Source organism: Phacochoerus africanus, chromosome 15 (genome assembly GCF_016906955.1).
Source record: "Phacochoerus africanus isolate WHEZ1 chromosome 15, ROS_Pafr_v1, whole genome shotgun sequence".
Taxonomy (NCBI): Eukaryota; Metazoa; Chordata; class Mammalia; order Artiodactyla; family Suidae; genus Phacochoerus; species Phacochoerus africanus.
Genome location: NC_062558.1, coordinates 48,348,830 through 48,368,974, shown reverse-complemented (window position 1 = coordinate 48,368,974; position 20,145 = coordinate 48,348,830). Strand labels below are relative to the sequence as shown.

Here is a 20,145-nt window from a genome sequence, read left to right as displayed (position 1 = left end):
CACCTTCAGCATCCACAAAGCTGTGACAAAGATTTACAATCATATCTTAATCATCCACCCTCTGTAAAACAAGACTTCTGCTTTGCACTAAAACATGGTCAATGTTCTCCTTTGTCTTTTCCTTCTCAATACATACCTTATACACATTAAAACTGTCAGTCCCGGAGTTCCCGTCGTGGTGCAGTGGTTAACGAATCTGACTAGGAACCATGAGGTTGCGGGTTCGGTCCCTGCCCTTGCTTAGTGGGTTAACGATCTGGCATTGCCGTGAGCTGTGGTGTAGGTTGCAGACGCGGCTCAGATCCCGCGTTGCTGTGGCTCCGGCGTAGGCTGGTGGCTACAGCTCCGATTCGACCCCTAGCCTTGGAACCTCCATATGCCGTGGGAGTGGCCCAAAGAAATAGCAAAAAGACAAAAAAATAAATTAATTAATTAATTAAATTAAATTAAAAAAAAAAACTGTCAGTCCCTCCATATCTTCACTATCCCATTTCTGAAGACCTGATTTCATACTCTTCCAGCTTATTAGAACAATTCAATGTTATCTACATTTTATCTGAAATACCCATGAATCAGAAATCCTGCCCCAAAGAACCTAAATAAAGATGTGATTATAATGAGAGTGAATACCATTTGAAAAAGACAATGTGAGAGTTCCTGTCATGGCTCAGCAGAAATGAATCTGACTAGTATCCATGAGGGATGAAGGTTCGATCCCTGGCCTTGTTCAGTGGGTTAAGGATCTGGCATTTCTGTGAGCTGTGATGTAGGCCAGCGGCCACAGCTCCAATTTGACCCCTAGCCTGGGAACCTCCACATGCCGTGGGTGCGGCCCTAAAAGAGAAAACAAAAGACAATATATAAGACATATTAAGTTTTACTTTTAAAAGGTATAAAAATGTGTACTTGATATAATTTCCAATTTTTACTCCTTCCTCCATTTATCCCTGGGAATATAAATGTCAAAGATTAAGAATTTTTTCTATTTTCCTAGTGTTCTACATTGGACATATATGTTCTCTCATAATCAATATAAATTTAAACAACTTTATTATTTTAAAAAACAAAATGATAAATTATATATAAGTGAGAGTCAACAAGGAGTTCCTGTCGTGGCGCAGTGGTTAATGAATCCAACTAGGAACCATGCGGTTGCGGGTTTGATCCCTGGCCTTGCTCAGTGGGTTAAGGGGTCCAGTGTTGCCGAGAGCTATGGTGTAGGTCGCAGACGCGGTTCGGATTCCGCATTGCTGTGGCTGTGGTATAGGCCCAGCGGCTACAGCTCCCATTAGACCCCTAGCCTGGGAACCTCCACATGCCGAGTGAACGGCCCTAGAAAAGGCAAAAAGACCAAAAAAAAAAAAGTGAGAGTCAACAAGAAAAATCTATTCAAATCATGACCATGATCAATACATAACGGTTATCTGTGTAAGAGGGGTGTCTCTGTGTATAAGTGCTCATGTGCATATTGTGTGCCTGGCTGTAACTCAGGACTTGGATCTTGCTTACTCTAAGAATTTGAAGAAAAACAGAAAATGATTCAAAACTCTTCCTGCAAGGATGGTTCAATATTCACAAATTCAATCAATGTGATGCATCACATTAATGGAATGAAAGGAAATTATTGTATGACCATCAGTATTTCAGTATAATAAAGGCCATATATGATGAGCCCATAGCTAACATTATGAGCAATGAAGAAAGGCTGAAAGCTTTTCCTCTAAGGTCGGGGTGAGACAAGAGCACCCATTCTCCCCACTCCTCTTCAACATAGTACTGGAAATTCTAGTCGAAGCAATTGGGCAAGAAAAAGAAATAAAAGGCATTAGAATCAGAAAAAGTAAAACTGTCTCTATTTGCAAATGCAATGATTTTACACAGAAAATCCTAAAGACTCAACCAAAAAACCATTAGATCTAATCAATGAATTCAGTAAAGCTGTAGGATAGAAAATATAAAAATGAGTAGCATGTCTATACACTAACAACAAATCATCTGGGAAAAAAAAAAAGAAAGAGAGCAATCCCATTCACAACAGCATCAAAAACAATAAAATACTTAGGAATAAATTCAACCAAGGAGGTGAAAGGTCTCTATTCTGAAAACTGCAAGACATTAATGAAAGAAATAAAAGACACAAATAAATGGAAAGGTATTCCATGTTCATGGACTGGAAAAAATAATGTTGTTAAAATGTCAATATTATCAAAATTCATCTACAGGTTCAATGCTATCCCTATCAAGATTCCAATGGCATTTTTTACAGAAGTAGAAAAAACAATCCTATAATTTATGTGGAACACAGAAGACCACAAATAGCCAAAGCAATCCTGAGAAAAAAACAAGAGGCATCACACTTCCAGACTTTGAGCTATACTATAAATCTACAGTAATAAAAATTGTATGGCATTGGTATAAAAACAGACTAACAGACCAATGGAACAGAATCAACAGTCCCCAAAACAAATCCAAGTATATATAGTCAACAAATATTTGACATGGGAGCCAAGAATATTCAGTGGAGAAAAGACAGTCTCTTCAATAAACAGTGCTGGGAAATTGGATACACACATGTAAAAGAATGAAACTAGACCCATATCTAATACCACTCACAAAAATTAACTAGAAATGGAGTTTCCATCATGGCTCAGTGGAAACAAATCTGATTAACATTCATGAGGATGCGGGTTTGATCCCTGGCCTCACTCAGTAGGTTAAGGATCTGGTGCTGCTATGAGCTGTGGTACAGGCTGCAGACGTGGCTCAAATTTAACACTGTTCCAATTCGAATCCTAGCCTGGGAACCTCCATATGCTGTCGGTGCAGCCCTAAAAATGCAAAAAAAAAAAAAGTGCAGAGTTCCCACTGTGGTGCAGTGGTTTAAGGACCCGATGTTGTCTCTGAGGCAGCACAGGTTTGACCCCCATACTGGCACAGTGGGTTAAGGATCTGGTGTAGCTGCAGCTATGGTTTAGGTTGCAGCTGCAGTGCAGATTCAAACCCTGGCCCGGGAATTTCCATATGCTTCGGGTGCAGCCGAAAAAAAAAAGGACTGAAATGCAAGACCTGAAATTATGAAATTCCTAGAAGAAAATATAGGTAAAAAGCTCCTTCACAGAGGGGTTGGCAATGATGTTTTGGAGTATGACACCTAAAGCACAAGCAACAAAATAGAAAGTGAGACTAAAAATCAAAAAGCTTCTGCAAAGCAAAAAATACAATCAATATAGTGAAAAAAGACAAACTAGAAATTGGGAAAAAATATTTGCAAACCATACATTATCTGATAGGGGGGGTTAATGTCTAAAATATATAAAGTACTCATACAACTCAACAAAAAAAACCCCAAATAACCCAATTTAAAAATGGGCAAAGGAAAAAAAAAAAGGGAGTTCCCATCGTGGCGCAATGGTTAACGAATGCAACTAGGAACCATGAGGTTGCGGGTTCGATCCCTGCCCTTGCTCAGTGGGTTAACGATCCGGCATTGCCGTGAGCTGTGGTGTAGGTTGCAGACACGGCTCGGATCCTGCGTTGCTGTGGCTCTGGCATAGGCCGGTGGCTACGGCTCCGATTCGACCCCTAGCCTGGGAACCTCCATATGCCGCAGGAGCGGCCCAAGAAATAGCAAAAAAGACAAAAAAAAAAAAAAAGGCAAAGGACCTAATTAGCCATTTTTCAAAAAAAGATGCACAAATAACCAACCGGTACATGAAAAGATGCTCAACATACTAGTCGTTAGGAAAATACAATCAAAATCACTATCACACCTGTTAGAACAGCCATCATCAAAAGGCAAGACAGGAGTTCCCGTCGTGGCGTTCCATGAGGTTGTGGGTTCGGTTCCCTGCCCTTGCTCAGTGGGTTTAATGATCCGGCGTTGCCGTGAGCTGTGGTGTAGGTTGCAGACACGGCTCGGATCCTGCGTTGCTGTGGCTCTGGCGTAGGCTGGTGGCTACGGCTCCGATTCAACCCCTAGTTGGGAACCTCCATATGCCGCGGGAGCGGCCCAAGAAATAGCAACAACAACAACAACAAAAGACAAAAAAAAAAAAAAAAGGCAAGACAGAATTATAAACTGTGCATTTGAAATTAATACCATGTTATATATCAGTTTTACTTCAATTTTTAAAAAAGGAGGAAATTAGGTTTCCAAAAAATGAGAGATAAAAAAGAAGAGGAGTTCCCAATGTGGCTCAGTGGGTTAAGAACCTAGCATAGTAGTGTCTGTGAGGAACTGGGTTTGATCCCTGGCCTTGCTTAGTGGATTAAGGATACAATATTGCCACAAGCTATGATTTGTAGGTCATAGATGAGGGAGGCCTTGATCTGGCCTTGCTGTGTCTGTGGCATAGGCCATCAGCTGTGACTCTGATTTGACAACCTCGCCTGGGAACTTCTATATACCACAGGTGCAGCCATAAAAAAAAAAGACAAAAAAAAAAGAGAGAGACATAGATAACATATGCCTATGAGGATGCGGAGAAAAGCAAACCCTTAAGCGTTGTTGGTTAGATTGTAAACTGGCGCAAACACTAAGGAAAACAGTATGAAGGATCTTCCAAAAATTGGAAATAGAGAGTTCTCTGGTGGCCTAGCAGTTAAGGATCTGGCACTGTCACCGCTGTGGCTCAGGTCTGATCCCTGACCTGGGAACCTCCACATGCTGCAGGTAAGGCCAAAACAAAACAAAAAAAAAGATCAGACTTGAGGTTACCAGAGGCACAGGGTGGGGGAGAGCGGCCAATAGATACAAATGTCCAGTAACAATATGAGTATTAAGGATATAATACACAATATGATGACTAAGTTACCACTGCTGTGTGGTATATATGAAAGTTGAGAGTAAATTCTAAAAGTTCTCATTACAAGGAGAAATTTTTTTCTTTTTCTTTCCCTCCATTTCGTTTTATTGGATCTATATGAGGTGACGAATGTCAATAAAACGTATTGTGGTAATCATTTCACAATATCTAAGTCAAACCTTTATTCTGGAGTTCCCATTGTAGCTCAGTAGTAACAAACCGACGAGTATCCATGGATGCAGGTTCGATCCCTGACCTTGCTCAGTGGCTTAAGAATCCTGTGTTGCTGTGGCTGTGGCATAGGCTGGCAGCTGCAGCTCCAATTTGACCCCTAGCCTGGGAACTTCCATATGTTGAGAGTGCTGCCCTTAAAAACAACAAAAAACCTTTATTCTGTACACCTGAAACTCATATAATGTTATATGTCAAATATATCTCAATAAACTGGGGGAAAAAACTTTTCTCCTTTTTTTCTTTTGGCCTTGCTCAGGCATGTGGAAATTCCTAGGCCAGGGATGGATCCTTCACCATAGCAGCAACCTAAGCTGCTGCAGTGACAACAACAGATCCTTAACCCACTGCATCATAAGAGAACTCCCAAAACTTTTCTCCTTTTGACCAGAAACATGCCAACAAGTAATTTTTTGATATTGTGTTATCAGTAAAATTAAAGTAACATAACATGAAATCTGACCTGTAATGACAGTCGGCTCGAACACAGAGTTTCCACTCTCGATGGGAAACCCACCATTCTTCTTTCCATTCTTCAAAGACCTTGCGTAGAATTCTCTGCTCATAGTAAAACCTAGGGCAATGACAAAAATCAGACACACAATGACAGAACTGCTATCTGTTTCCAAAACTTTTTCATACAGGTGTTGTTTCCTCATAGAAAAGGGTGGCTCATTACTTGATAATATCAAAATAGATTCAAAATAGGCTAACTTGTTCAGATAAAAACTTCAGAACTATTTAAACTAGAAATGAGACTAAAAAAAATTTATGCTCTAGAGCTTACCAAAGAGGTGACAGTAAAAAAATTCTGACGTTTCAAATACCGTGACTTGAAGATTAACATTCTCAGTTTTTTAGTCATCAGATTGAAAAATATCTTACATTTCTTATTTACATACATAGCAGATTAAAGGTTACAAAATAAGCAAATGCCTAATGGTATTCCTAGGACTTAACAGAAATAGAGTATATTAGTTTAACCGAAACCTGGCCAGGGGAGTTATAACAACAGCAGAAGAAAAGTAAGAAAAGATAGGAAGGGAAAAAGAAAGCAGGAGAGGAGATCTCCCTGTGGTGTAATGGGATTGGCAGCATCTTGGGAGCACCGGAATGCAGATTCAATCCCTGGTCCGGCACAGAGGGTTAAGGATCTGGTGTTGCTGCATCTGAGGCTTGGACATGATCCCCAGCCCAGGGGATCCATGTGCATCAGGGTGACCAAAATGGAAGAAAAAAAAAAGATAGAAAACAGCAGGACAGTGATAGATTGTTGATGCTAACAAGGCAGAGTCAAGGTGACTGGTAACTCAGGAACTCTGGACCATCAGTCACTCTGATTGTTTTTTTTTTTTTTTTTTGCCACAGCATGCAGCAGCTTGATGTGGGATCTCAGTTTCCAGACCAGGTACTGAACCCGGGCCACAGCAGTGAACATGCCAAATCCTAAACGACTAGACCGCCAAGGAACTCCCTGAATTTCTTTTTATGGTTCTGCAGGTTACTAACACGTCCTCCTCCTCTCCCACTGACAGGTTTTAAAACACTGGCAAGCAAAAATATACACAGGGAAATTCACCTCACTGTTGTGCATAACAATAAATAAAAAGAAAAAAAATCACAAATATCCATCAAAGGGGGATAGGTTCAATGCCACCCAGTCATTTTTTTACAAGTGAAATAGAGCTGAAGATAACTGAAATGGAAGTGCTCCCAGATGAAAAGATAAAACTACTTCATGGAATGTATATGATACGGTTTTTAAACTTTTTCTAGGAGTTAATTTTTTTATACTTCCAGTACCCATTTGTTGGAATTAATATACACCAAATATATATGTATAAAATGTACACACACATATTTGTATGCATGAATGTATGCATACATATAAATTATTATAGTATATGTATTAAAAGCCTGAAAAGATCTCCAGAATACCAACGATTACCAGCGGTTCACTTTGAAGGCGGGATTATAGGAGGCTAGTGTCTCCTATAATACATATTTCTTCAGTTTGAGGACATTTTTTGTTTTTTGTTTTTTCGCTTTTTAAGGCCACAGTTGAGGCATATGGAGGTCCCCAGGCTAGGGATTGAATCGGAGCTATAATTGCCAGCCTACGCCAGAGCCACAGCAATGCCAGATCCGAGCCGTGTCTGCAACCCACACCACAGCTCACGGCATCACCAGATCCTTAACCCACTGAACAAGTCCAGAGATCGAACCTGTGGCCACATGGATGCTAGTCAGATTCACTAATTACTGAGCCACAATGGGATATCCTGAGAAAATTTTTGAATAGCAGCTTTGTATATAATGAAAAAAAATTATTTTTCTGGGAGTTCCCATCGTGGCTCAGTGGTTAATGAATCAGACTAGGAACCATGAGGTTGCGGGTTTGATCCCTGGCCTCGCTCAGTGGGTTAAGGATGTGGCGCTGCCATGAGCTGTGGTGTAGGTCACAGACACAGCTCGGATCTGGCATTGCTGTGGCTCTGGCGTAGGTCGGCAGCTACAGCTCCAATTAGACCCCTAGCCTGGGAACCTCCATATGCTGGGGTGCGGCCCTGAAAAGACAGAAAAAAAAAAATTTTTTTTTGACCATGCTTGCAGCGTGCAAAAGTTCCTGGGCCAGGGATCGGACCTGAGCCAGAGCAGTGATAGTGCTGGCCACCAGGGAACTCCTATAATTTTTAAAACTTTTAATGGAAAAGAATCACATCCACTTGCACATGTACTTCTACCATCTACTATCTACTTCCTTCCTTCCCCAAAACCTCACTAAAATAACAGCAAATTTTTTCAAAAGGTGTGAGTCCACAAGGAATAGGATTAACAAAACGTTGTAAATCAACTATACTTCAATAAAATTTTTTAAAATGAAAAAAAAAAAAAAAAGAGGGTGTTCCCGATGTGGCACAATGGGATTGGCGGCGTCTCTGCAGTGCCAGGACACAGGTTTGATCCCTAGCCGGGCACAATGAGTTAAAGGATCCAGGACTGTGGTCACAATTGTGGTTCGGATCTCACCCCTGGCCTGGTAACTCCACATGCTGAGGGGCAGCCACCAAAAAAAAAAAAAAAGAAGAAGAAAGAGAACAGTAGCAACAATGTCAGGCAAGAGATGCCAACACATTTTAGATGACAAAAAGTAGGCAGGTGAACAGTAGCTAAATCAACAGGTGGGAAAGCGGAGAACTAAGTGTCCTGTTGGGGGAGAGTCAAGAGGCAAGACCCCAGAAAAGGGGTGGGAACAAGAGGCAACAGGAAGAAGGGAGCCCTGGGTGGAGATGAAAACAGGACTGTCTGTAAGTCTGTGCAAAAGGTCCCATTATTCACTGGGGCAGGGAACCAGGCTCATCTCTGGAGAGGCTGAACAGCACTTGATCCTCCAACACCAGGCAGAGCTTGGGAGATAGTCCTAAACAGAGAGCTTTGCAACTGAGCAGTGAGACCCTCGTGTCCTCTCCACTGCTAGCCGCCAGGTTAATAATCACCACCACTGGCTTCCACCCATCCCAGGAAGAGTTTGGAGAATTCCTCTCCTCTGGAGAAAAGTGATCAACCTAAGAGGAAAGGCATTTAGATACTGACAGATGGAAGACCCCCATGAAGCTGCCTGGTCTCTGCCTCAAAAACCTACAGGGAAACTCTCAATTTACAAGTCCCTATCCATACATTTTATGTGTATATATAACTTCAAAATTAGCATTTTAGTGCCTAAGTCTTAAATATGAGCAGACAATAAAAAGATCTCTCCAACAGGAGAGGCTCCAACATGAGACAGTGAACAAAAAAGCACACAGAAAATGTCTGGAAGAAATGAGAGCAGACAAAAATCTTAAAAACAAATCATTATGCTAACCTCAAAAACTTAAGAGACTCCAGGATGGAGTTTTTTAAAAAAAGGAACAGTAGTTCTCTGGTGGCCTAGCAGTTAAGGATCCAGCGTTGTCACTGCTATGGCTTAGGTCACTGTTGCGGCAAGGGTTCAGTCTCTGGCCCAGGAACTTCTACAGGCAATGGGTGCAGCCAAAAAAAAATTTTTTTTAATTAATTAACTTTTTAAAAAAGGAGTATCAGGAGTTCCTATTGTGATTCAGCAGTTAACGAACCCAGCTAGCATCCATGAGGATGTGGGTTTGATCCCTGGCCTCGCCCAGTGGGTTAAGGATCCAGCGTTGCCGTGAGCTCTGGTGTAGGTCACAGATGTTGCTCAGATCCTGCACTGCTGTGGCTCTGGCATAGGCCGGTGGCTACAACTCCGATCAGACCCCTAGCCTGGGAACCTCCATATACCACAGGTGCGGTCCTAAAAAGAAAAAAAAAAGTTAAAAAAAAATTAAATTTACAAAAGGAGTATCAGGAGTTTCCATGCGGCACAGTGGTTAACAAACCTGACTAGCATCCATGAAGATGAGGGTTCGATTCCTGGCCTCACTCAATAGGTTAAGGATCTGGTGTTGAAGTGACTGTGGTGTAGGTCCTAGATGCAGCCTGGATCCCGAATTGCTGTGGCTGTGGTGTAGGTTGGCAGCTACAGCTCCGACTGGACCCCTAGCCTTGGGAATCTCCATATGCCATGGGCACAGCTCTGAAAAGACAAAAAAAAAAAAAAAAAAAAAACTAAAATAAAAAAGGAATATTATTTTATTTTATATTTTGTCTTTTGTCTTTTTAGGCCGCACTTGCAGCATATGGAGAGTCCCAGGCTAGGGGTTGAATAGGAGCTGTAGCTCCCAGCCTACGCCACAGCAACTCCAGATCGCAGGCTCGTCTGTGACCTACACCACAGCTCATGGCAACACCAGATCCTTAACCCACTGATCGAGGCCAGGGATCGAACTCACAACCTCATCGTTCCTAGTTAGATTCGTTTCCACCATGCCAGGACGGGAACTCCCAAAAAAGGAATATTAGAGAGAGTTCGTGTTGTGGCTCAGTGGAAACATATCTGACTAGTATCCATGAGGATGCAGGTTCAATCACTGGCCTCACTCAGTGGGTTGGGGATCTGGCATTACCATGAACAGTGGTTGAAGTTGCAGACACGGCTCAGGATCCCACATTGCTGTGACTGTGGTGTAGGCCAGCATCTGCAGTTCCAATTCAACCCCTAGCCTGGGATCGTCCATATGCCACAAGTGTGGCCATAAAAGCAAAAAAAAAAAAAAAAAAAAAAAAGAACTTCAGAGAAAAAGAGCTCCTGCAAATCAAAAACATGACAGCAGAAATGAAAAGATCCATGGATAGGTAAAAGAAAAAGTTGACTAGCTTTGAAGACCACAGTGAGGACTCTGGCTTTGTTTTTTTTTTCCCCTTTTTTATCTCTCTTTTTCCTCCTTTACCTTTTTTTTCAAATGAGGTAAAAAAGTATACAACATTATATAAATTTCAGGTGCATAGTTTTATAATTCTATCTTTTTCATTTTGTTTTTTGTTTCTATCTTTTTCATTTTGTTTTTTTGTTTCTATCTTTTTCGTTTTTGTTTTTTTTTGGTCCACACCTGCCACATGTGGACATTCCTGCACCAGGTATCGAGCCCAAGCCGCTTCAGTGACAACCCCAGATCCTTAACCTGCTGAGCCACAAGGGAACTCCAGGACCCTGCCTTTTTCCCTCAGCAGGGTGGGAAGCTGCCTAAGGTCTGAGCAGAAGTGTGATGTGACTGGATTAAGCCCCCCTGTGTAAAGAGGCTGGCTGTGGACAGGGCTGGAAGCAGGATTCCAGGGAGGCAGTCCCTGGAGTCACACTGATGGCCTGGTTCAGGGTGGCAGCAATTGGGAAGGAAAGACTCAGCAGGGAGGTCTGCGGGAAGATCTAGATTTTGGTTTTGGACATAATGAGTTGTGACGTCTGCTAGGCCCAGAATGGCACTGTCACACATGTAGCAGTCCAGAGTTCAAGGGCAGGATGTGGGCTGGGTGTATACCTTTGCAAATCATCAGAGACTTGATGAGACTGCCACGGCTGGGATGAAGATAGATAGTGTGAGGACTGAGTATGGGGTACCAACAAAAGAGTTAGAAGGAGCAAAGAGGTGGAAGGGAGAAGACGGTGACCTGTAAGCAGAAGAAAGGGCTTCTTGAAGAAAGAATGATGGACTGTCTAGCAACATGGATGGACCTAGAAATTATCATGCCAAGAGAAGTCAGTCAGAAAATGAGACACCAAATCAAATGCTATCATTGACATGTGGAGTCTGAAAAAAGCACACAATGAACTTCTTTGCAGAACAGTTACTGACTCACAGACTTTGAAAAACTTATGGTTTCCAAAGGAGACAGTTCGGGGGGTGGAGGGATGCGCTGGGGTTGTGGGATGGAAAGCCTATAAAGTTGGACTGCAATGATCATTGTACACCTATAAATGTAACAAATTCATTGAGTAATAAAAAAAAAGATGGACTGTTTAATGTGTCTTGGTAAGTCAAGTAAGAGGAAATTAAGAATTCACCACTGCTTTTAGCAAATATAGTGATCTTAGAAAAAACAATTTTGGTGGAATCAAGAGCCTCACAGGATGGATGTAAGGCTACAAAAAGAGGTGTTGGAGATCCTGGGGGTGGATAGATTTGAAGTAAAGGGGAGCAAAGAGATGGAGAGCTAGCTGCAGGAGGAAGGAGGGTCAAAGAGATTTTTCTTTTCAGGAGAGATGATAATAGCAGCATTATATGCTGGCGCAAATAATACAGTAAAGAGGGAAAAGTTGGAGTTCTCACTGTGGCTCAGCAGTAATGAACCTGACTAGTATCCATGAGGATGCAGGTTTGATCCCTGGCTTCACTCAGTGAGTTAAGGATCCAGCATTGCTGTGAGCTGTGGTATAGGTTGCAGATGTGGCTAGAATTCTGCACTGCTGTGGCTGTGGTGTAGTCTGATGGCTAGTTCTGATTCAAACCCTAGCCTGGGAACTTCCACATGCCATGGGTACAGCCCTAAAAAGAAAAAAAAAAAAGGAAAAGTTGATGCAGAACAGAGATGGGGGGATAACTACTCTATTATGCAATAGCCTGGAGTAGACACAAGGGGAATGTAGCACAGAGGCCAAGGACATTGCCACAGATGAGAACATGGACAGTTCCTCTGCCCACAAGGAAAGCAGGTCATATAGTGCTAGATGCTGGAGGTGGAGAGAAGTAGTGAAGGACTCTTCTGCTATTCTTTTTTGCTTTTTAGGGTCACACCTGCGGCATATGGACTTCCCAGGCTAGAGATTAAATTGCAGCTGCCTGCCTATGCCACAGCCATAGCCACACCAGATCCAAGCCACATCTGCAACCTACGCCACAGCTCACGGCAATGCCAGGTCCTTAACTCACTGAGCAAGGCCAGCGATCAAACCCACACCCTCATAGATACTAGTCGGGTTCTTAACACTGAGCCACAATGGGAACTCCCTCTTCTGACATTTCTATTTTCTCAAGAAAATAAGAAGCAAGGCCTTCACTAAGAATGAGGAAAAAACATTGATAAATGAAATACTCCAAATGGACCTGACATAGCTACTTCTCAAATGAGCCAAGTAATTTTGTTCAGGTCTTCTCTAGCTCATATTTAAGACTGCCTAACATATGGACACATACTGTATAATTTTTGCCCTATTAATGTAAGTCATTTTAGTTCAGTTTATTAATGACAAAACAACTCCAGTTTATAAAAGTTAAAACATTCTCCTATCACATAAAAGCATTATTCTGCAATAATATTATATTATTCCTAACATTCCTTAAGTGAGAAACAAATAATTCAATATGGAAAAAAGACAAAAAGCGGGGGGCAAGGATCACTATGCCCGACCTTCCCCAAACTAATACATAACCCACTGATTTAAAGAGAGATCACAAGTTGAAAACCATCACCCCATCACAAATTTCTAAGTCAATGGAAACATAGTATTAGAATTATAGTTCTGGTAGATGCTCAGAGAACAAATACTCTTACTCTCTCATTTTATAATTTGAGAAACTGAGGACCAGGGCCATAACTCATGCCCAGATCAAACCCTTAGCTAAGGTATGGGTTAGACCCAAAACTCAGGTCTTCTAAATCCCAGTCCAGTATTCGTTCCTCCAAAACCTGCCACCATGCAAGAGCAAAGAAAGGAAAAGAGTACAAGGTGAAAATTCTCTCCAGCAGGGAGGCAGACATCGGTCACAGACACCCTACACCCACTGCCAAGCCTCTGCTTCCTCACCAGCATCCACTGGGAAGGAAACCTTTCTAGTTTCTTCAGCAGCTAATCGTGGCCAGTGACATAGCCCTGGCCAAGGAGGCAGAAGCAAGATGCAACTGGGGGTTTCTAGGAAAGTTTTGCTTTCCTGATAAAGAGACAGATCTAGCTGACACCACCCTTCCCCCCACTTCCTGTGTAGCTAGACAGTCATCTTATCACTGTGCAGTGTCACCTTGAAGACAAAGGGCTGATATGCTAAGGATGGTGAACCAGAAAGGTTCTAAAAGCCAGAGTCTTTGGGAGTTCCCATTGTGACACAGCAGAAATGAAGCCAACTAGTACCCATGAGGATGCAGCTTCCATTCCTGGCTTCACTCAGTGGGTTGGGGATCCGGTGTTGCTGTGAGCTGTGGTATAGGTCACAGATGTGGCTTGGATCTGGTGTGGCTGTGGCTGTGGCAGGCAGCTGCAGCTTTGATTCAACCCCTAGCCTAGGAACTGCCATATGCTGCAGGTGCAGCCTTAAAAAGCAAAAATGAATGAATGAATGAATGAATGAATGCCTGAGTCTTTAATGGCATCAATGAACAGCTGACCAAAACCAGCCTCCAGACTGCTTGTGAGGAAAAGCAAATCTCAATTTGTTTAAGCCAATGTCAGATTTTCTCTTACTTGGAGTCATATACATTTCCAATACAATCAGTACTTCCCAGTACTTGGAATATAAATAAATTTTATTGGAAGAGTTTTCCAGTTACATATAGTCAAATATAGGTTTAATAAAATTAAGTAAGAAAAGGGTTTGGGGGGGGTTCCCGTCGTGGCGCAGTGGTTAACGAGTCCGACTAGGAACCATGAGGTTTCGGGTTCGGTTCCTGGTTTTGTTCAGTGGGTTAAGGATCTGGCGTTGCCATGAGCTGTGGTGTAGGTTGCAGAAGCAGCTCGGATCCCACGTTGCTGTGACTCTGGTGTAGGCTGGTGGCTACGGCTCTGATTTGACCCCTAGCCTGGGAACCTCCATATGGCGCAGGAGTGGCCCAGGAAATGGCAAAAAGACAAAAAAAAAAAAAAAAAGAAAAGGATTTGGGAAAGTTAGTGAAAGTGGCCACACAGTTTTTCAATCACTTAATCTCTATAAAACACACAGAAAAACCACGTAGCAAAACCTAAAATTCATGTATCAATTATAAAAAAACTAGGTGACAAGGTAGCCCTATATATCAATTGAGTGAAAAAAGAAAAATGAGATTTTTTTTTTGCCTTTTCTAGGGCCGCACCTGAAGCATATGGAGGTTCCCAGGCTAGGGGGCCAATTGGAGCTGCAGCCACCAGCCCACACCACAGCCACAGCAACACGGGATCCAAGACACATCTGTGACCTACAACATAGCCCATGGCAATGCTGGATCCCTAACCCACCCAGTGAGGCCAGGGATCAAACCCGCAACCTCATGGTCCCTAGTCAGATTCGTTAACCACTAAGCCACGACAGGAACTCCAAAACGAGATTTCTAGTAACAGCAAACTAGGCAACTCAGCTCAGTTCTCCCACTAAAACAAGAAAAACAAGACATGAGTCCACACTGTGGCTCAGCAGGTTAAGAACCCAACTAGTATCCATGAGGATGCAGGTTCGATCACTCAGTGGGTTAAGGATCTGGCACTGCCACAAGCCCCAGTGAAGGTCAAAGATGCGGATATGGCGTTGCTGTGGCAGTAGTGTAGGTCAGCAGCTGTCACTCCAATTCAACCCCTAGCCTGGGAACTTCCACATGCTCCAGGTGTGGCCCTAAAAAAGAAAGAAAAAAAAAAAAAAGAAAAGACAAAAAAAATTCACTTGAGGAGTTTCATGGCGGCCTAGACGTTAAGGATCTGACATTGTCACTGCTCTGGCTTGGGTCTGAGCCCTGGACTAAGAACTTCCACATGCTGGGGGTGCAGCCAAAAAACAATTATTTGAAGGCAATAAAGAGCTATCAAGATGGAGTTCCTTCCATGGCTCAGCAGGTTACGAACCTGACCAGTATCCATGAGGATGTTCGATCCCTGGCCTCACTCAGTGGGTTAAGGATCTGGTGTTGCTGTGGCTGTGGTGTAGGCCGGAAGCTGCAGGTCCAATTCGACCCCTAGCCTGGGACCTTCACATGCTGCAGATGTAGCTCTAAAAAGCGAAAAAAGAAAAAAGAAAAGAAAGAAAAGAGCTATCAAGACAGTTGAGGAGGGAGTTCCCGACATGGCAAAGTGGTTAACGAATGCAACTAGGAACCATGAGGTTGCGGGTTCAATCCCTGGCCTTGCTCAGTGGGTTGACGATCCGGCGTTGCCATGAGCTGTGGTGTAGGTTGCAGACGCGGCTCGGATCCTGCGTTGCTGTGGCTCTGGCATAGGCCAGTGGCTACAGCTCTGATTGGACCCCTAGCCTGGGAACCTCCATATGCCGCAGGAGCGGCCCAAGAAATGGCAAAAAAGACAAAAAAAAAAAAAAAAAGACAGTAGAGGAGGGCCAAGGTCCTGGGAAGGACAAGGAGAGAAGGACTATGCCCCATCCCTGCCATTGTGATGGGCTGTTGCCACAATGGGAGCTTCACTGCAAACAGAAAAGCCCCACATAGGGTACACAAGAAAGATTTCAGAGAACACATACTAGCCAAATTTGCTTGAGACCAATCAATAGATCTTGATATTCCACAACAGGCAAGGTGTACTCAGAAAATGAAACAGGAAAGGTTATAGTCAGGGGAGGGGTGAAAACCCATCACATCTGTTTTTCTTTTCTTTTTTTTTGTCTTTTGCCTTTTCTTGGTCCACTCCACTCCCACGGCATATGGAGGTTCCCAGCCTAGGGGTCGAATCGAAGCTGTAGCCGCCAGCCTACACCAGACCTATACCAGAGCTCACGGAAATGCCAAATCCTTAACCCATTGAGCAAGGCCAGGGATTGAACCCGCAACCTCATGGTTCCTAGTCGGATTCGTTAACCACTGCACCATGACAGGAACTCCAACATCTCAGTTTTTCAAAAACACATTCTCAATGGCTGTCAATTCTCTGAGACATTCCTACACGGGCCCCTCCTCTCCATCCCCATGGGCTCCAGCCTCCCTATCCCCAACGCTGGTGGCTCCCCCTTGTGGTCCACTCTGGGTGCTGCAGCCAAACCTATCAGCCAAACCTGCAGCTGGCAGCCTACGCCGTGAAGCTACCACAAAGAGACTTTCTCTTAACTAAATTTAACTCTCCATACCAATGCCAACATTTTCCCCGGGTTCTGCCCTAGTTCAAGTCAATTCATCAGTCTTGCCAGTGACCTGAAAGAGCTCATTTACTTCTCCTGGGCAAATACTTTTTTCCTGGAGGGTCTTGGCAGTCCAACTAATATGTGTTAAGTTACCACTAGATTATATGCCTCCTGGAGGCTGGGGAGGAGCAGGGGAGGAATGTACAAGTGCCATGGTAAAGGTTACAAGTAGGCTTAGTACAAATAAAAACCTAAAGTTAATGGAGCAGAAGTCTTGTATTTTGAGCTACTACCTGGCTTTAGAGGGAAATACTCTTCCAAAAGTCATTCGAATCCACAAATACAAGAACTTTCTGGCCACGCATCTGAAAGAAGGAAAGAAAGGACAGATACATTTTAAAACTCCATTTGGTTTATATCATGAATTTTCTGGAAAGGAGACAGGAACTTGAAGGTCCCAGGAGGAGAGAAACTACTATGACTTCAAAGGTGAATTGTAGTTAATCCTGCCTCAAACAGAGCACAGGATGGGGCAGATGTATAAAGCTAAAATCGAGCAGATTATTTTATTTAAAAACTTTCCTTAGAAAGTATTTTGTCAATGAAGACCAGAGTTGAGGAAAAGGAAGTACCTGATAGTGCTCTCATGTATAGTATTTCTCCCGCCTAAGATGCCTGTCAATGTCCACTTACCCATCAAGGCTCATCTTCAATACTCACTCCTATATGATGCCTTTCTGGACCTTTCCCAACCAAACAGAGCCAGTAACTTTGTACTCTCAGCCCCCACTCTAATCCCTAGTGTAAGGTTATGACAGCAAATCCCAGGAACCAGCTCTTGGGGTAGCTGTTGTTCCCTCTGCACCGTGAGCCTGAGAGCAGGGACCATGGCTCATGGCATCCCCAGTGCTTAGCACAGTGCCTGCTGCACACACAAAAAGTTGGCTTGTCTTGCCCAGTTAGTTTCCAGGTTCAGCTTGGAACACTCTTCTTCCTCCTGTCCTTTATCTGGCTCATTCTTACACGATCCTTCAGGACTCGGCCTAAATGCTACTTCCTCCAGGAAGTCACTGCTAGCATGGCTATTCTTGTCATGTGGGCTGGTGGCACCACATCCTCTCCCTCATAGCTCTTACCACACTTTGCTGTTGTGGCCTGTTTAACAGTCTACTAGGCTACCTGATTTAATGCTTTCATGAGGTCACGGACCAGGAATCTTATTCACCTTGGATGCTCAACATCTAGCACAATACCTGGCCAGTAGGCACCTGGTAAATACTTGTTGAATGAACAAAAGGATACCTTTCAGAGACCTAATCAAGGGTACCAGAAAATGATCACTTTCCTGGACCATGTTTAGACTCTTTTGAACTTATGCACTGTAAGGCACAACTGGAGACCATTAATGAAAATACTCGGTGGCAGATTTTACATCTGCAGATCCCCAGATGTTCTGAACATTTTGCCATGAAGAACAGGCATCAAGGTCTCCAATTAACTGAGCTAACAGAAAGAGAACCATCCCCTCATTTTAACCAAGCAGGGAGAAGAGGGGGGTAAGAATCACTGAGGAAGGGGACCCCTCGCCAGCTCACCTGAGGCGCAGTTCCCTTAGCCGGCCCCTTCGGGGTCTGGCGAGTGAGGGAAGAAACTGTACTGGGCGATGGGCCTTGGGGATCTCACTCCGCATACCAGGGAATGCAGAACACTTCTTGTTGGACAGTATCTTTGGAGAATAAGGTTTCTTAACTGCACCATCCCTAAAAGACCTTGAATTTGAGGAGTAAGGGGGAAAGGAGAGAATCAGATTATCTCTGATGTGTTGCAAATGCCTTTTAATGTACAGTGAAATTAAATGGATAAACTCATTGTGACAGACTGATAATAACTCTGCTTTAAGGACAATAAGCAGCCCAATCTCTGGCAGAAAACACCCATTCCTCTGGAGGTGGGTACTGCTGGGTCGGCACTAGGCAGAAACTAGAGTGCTAGAGGATACCTTGCAGTCACAAGTCCTACTATGCTCTTTTTTCATGTGTCATTTAAGGGGAAATCACAAACTGGAAACAGCTTCCTTTATATATATACAAAAAAAACTAGGAATGATTTTTCAGACTATGTGACGTTTCTATCAATATGGAACTACATACTTTTACTAAACCTTACATTTATGACTTTTATGGGGGGGGCTGCACCCACAGCATGCAGAAGTTCCCAGCCCAGGGATCAAGTCCATGCCACAGCAGTAACAATGCTGGATCCTTAACCACTAGGTCACCAGGGAACTCCAAATTTATTACTTTTAACCCTCATTCAGAAACATTAAGAGATTATCTTACTGGTATGAACACATGATTTTAAAAAAATATGTATGTCAGAGCTCCACCTATAGGAAACACCTGGAAGCGACAACATCCCCATTAGTAATGAGCAAACCTAGAGCTCAAAATACCACTCCCTAGTAAGAGGAAGCAGCAGTCCCTGGAAAAAACCGCTGAATTTCAGATCTGAGACAAAGAAAATACAAAATAAGCCTGGAATATCTTGCTGGATCAGAAAGTAAAGAATGATGGGGGCATGTCAAAAGGACACAAGAGGAGTCCCCTCATGACCTGGCAAGTTAAGGATCCAGCACTGTCACTGCTGTGGCTCAGGTTCAATCTCTGGCTCAGGAACTTGGAGCCAGCTTAAAAGGGCTCCCACTGGCCAAAACTAGGACAATTTTGGCAGTAACCCACAAAATAAAATATGAATCTGAAAAACCACACTGATATAAGTAAATGAGTGAATAAATAAATGGGCAAGAATGGAAAGCTCTACGTTGCAATGAATGCCAATGGATAAACTGTTAAGAACCATAAGAGCAGTAATTGATTCAGACAAGAATATCAATGGATGTAAAAACAAGTGAGTGCTAGTTTGATAAGAAACAGGCTACTGTAGTTTCAAAATGTTTCCCTACAAAATATTAGTTCATTTTCTTTTTTGTCTTTTTTTTGTCTTTTTTTGCCATTTCTTGGGCCGTTCCCATGGCATATGGAGGTTACCAGGCTAGGGGTCCAATTGGAGCTGTAGCCGCCGGCCTACACCAGAGCCACAGCAACACAGGATCCGAGCCGAGTCTGCAACCTACACCACAGCTCATGGCATCACCGGATCCTTAACCCAATGAGCAAGGCCAGGGATTGAACCCGCAACCCTGTGGTCACTAGTTGGATTCGTTAACCACTGAGCCACGACGGGAACTCCTAGTTCATTTTCTTACAGTGGAAAAATTTGGCAGTAACCCAAGAGTAAAATTTGGCAGTAACCCAAGAGTAAAAGTTAACATCAGTGGTAACTGGACAAAATCTGGTACTGATGCACTGAAAGCACAGCATCACTTCTGCGAAACTCCTGCTAAAAACCTTAATCTAACCATGAAGAAACGCTGAACAAACACAAATTGAGAATAGTGCATAAAAGGTAAGCGGTCTGAACTCTTTGAAAATGTTTGTCATGGAAGACTGAGAAATAGTTCCAAATAAAAAAGGACTAAGTAGATAAAATGAATAAAAAGCGAAGTTTTTACAAAAAAAAAAAAAAAGGAGTTCCCGTCATGGCGCAGTGGTTAACGAATCCGACTAGGAACCATGAGGTTGCGGGTTCGGTCCCTGCCCTTGCTCAGTGGGTTAACGATCTGGCGTTGCCGTGAG

The 20,145-nt window shown here is 43.1% G+C and overlaps 1 protein-coding gene across 2 annotated transcripts in view; it reads right to left on the bottom strand.

The window, feature by feature from the left end:
- Nucleotides 1–20,145, bottom strand: part of SFI1 (SFI1 centrin binding protein) — a 92,628-nt gene that overhangs the window by 54,698 nt on the left and 17,785 nt on the right. Inside the window, exons 3-5 of one of the 2 annotated variants that reach the window (XM_047762173.1) lie at nt 18,046–18,219; nt 16,744–16,815; nt 5,500–5,610 (exon numbers count right to left, since the gene is read on the bottom strand). In XM_047762173.1, coding sequence (XP_047618129.1) covers nt 5,500–5,610; nt 16,744–16,815; nt 18,046–18,219 — 357 coding nt within the window. The remainder of the gene's footprint in view (nt 1–5,499; nt 5,611–16,743; nt 16,816–18,045; nt 18,220–20,145) is intronic. The other variant, XM_047762174.1, reaches the window with a different exon arrangement.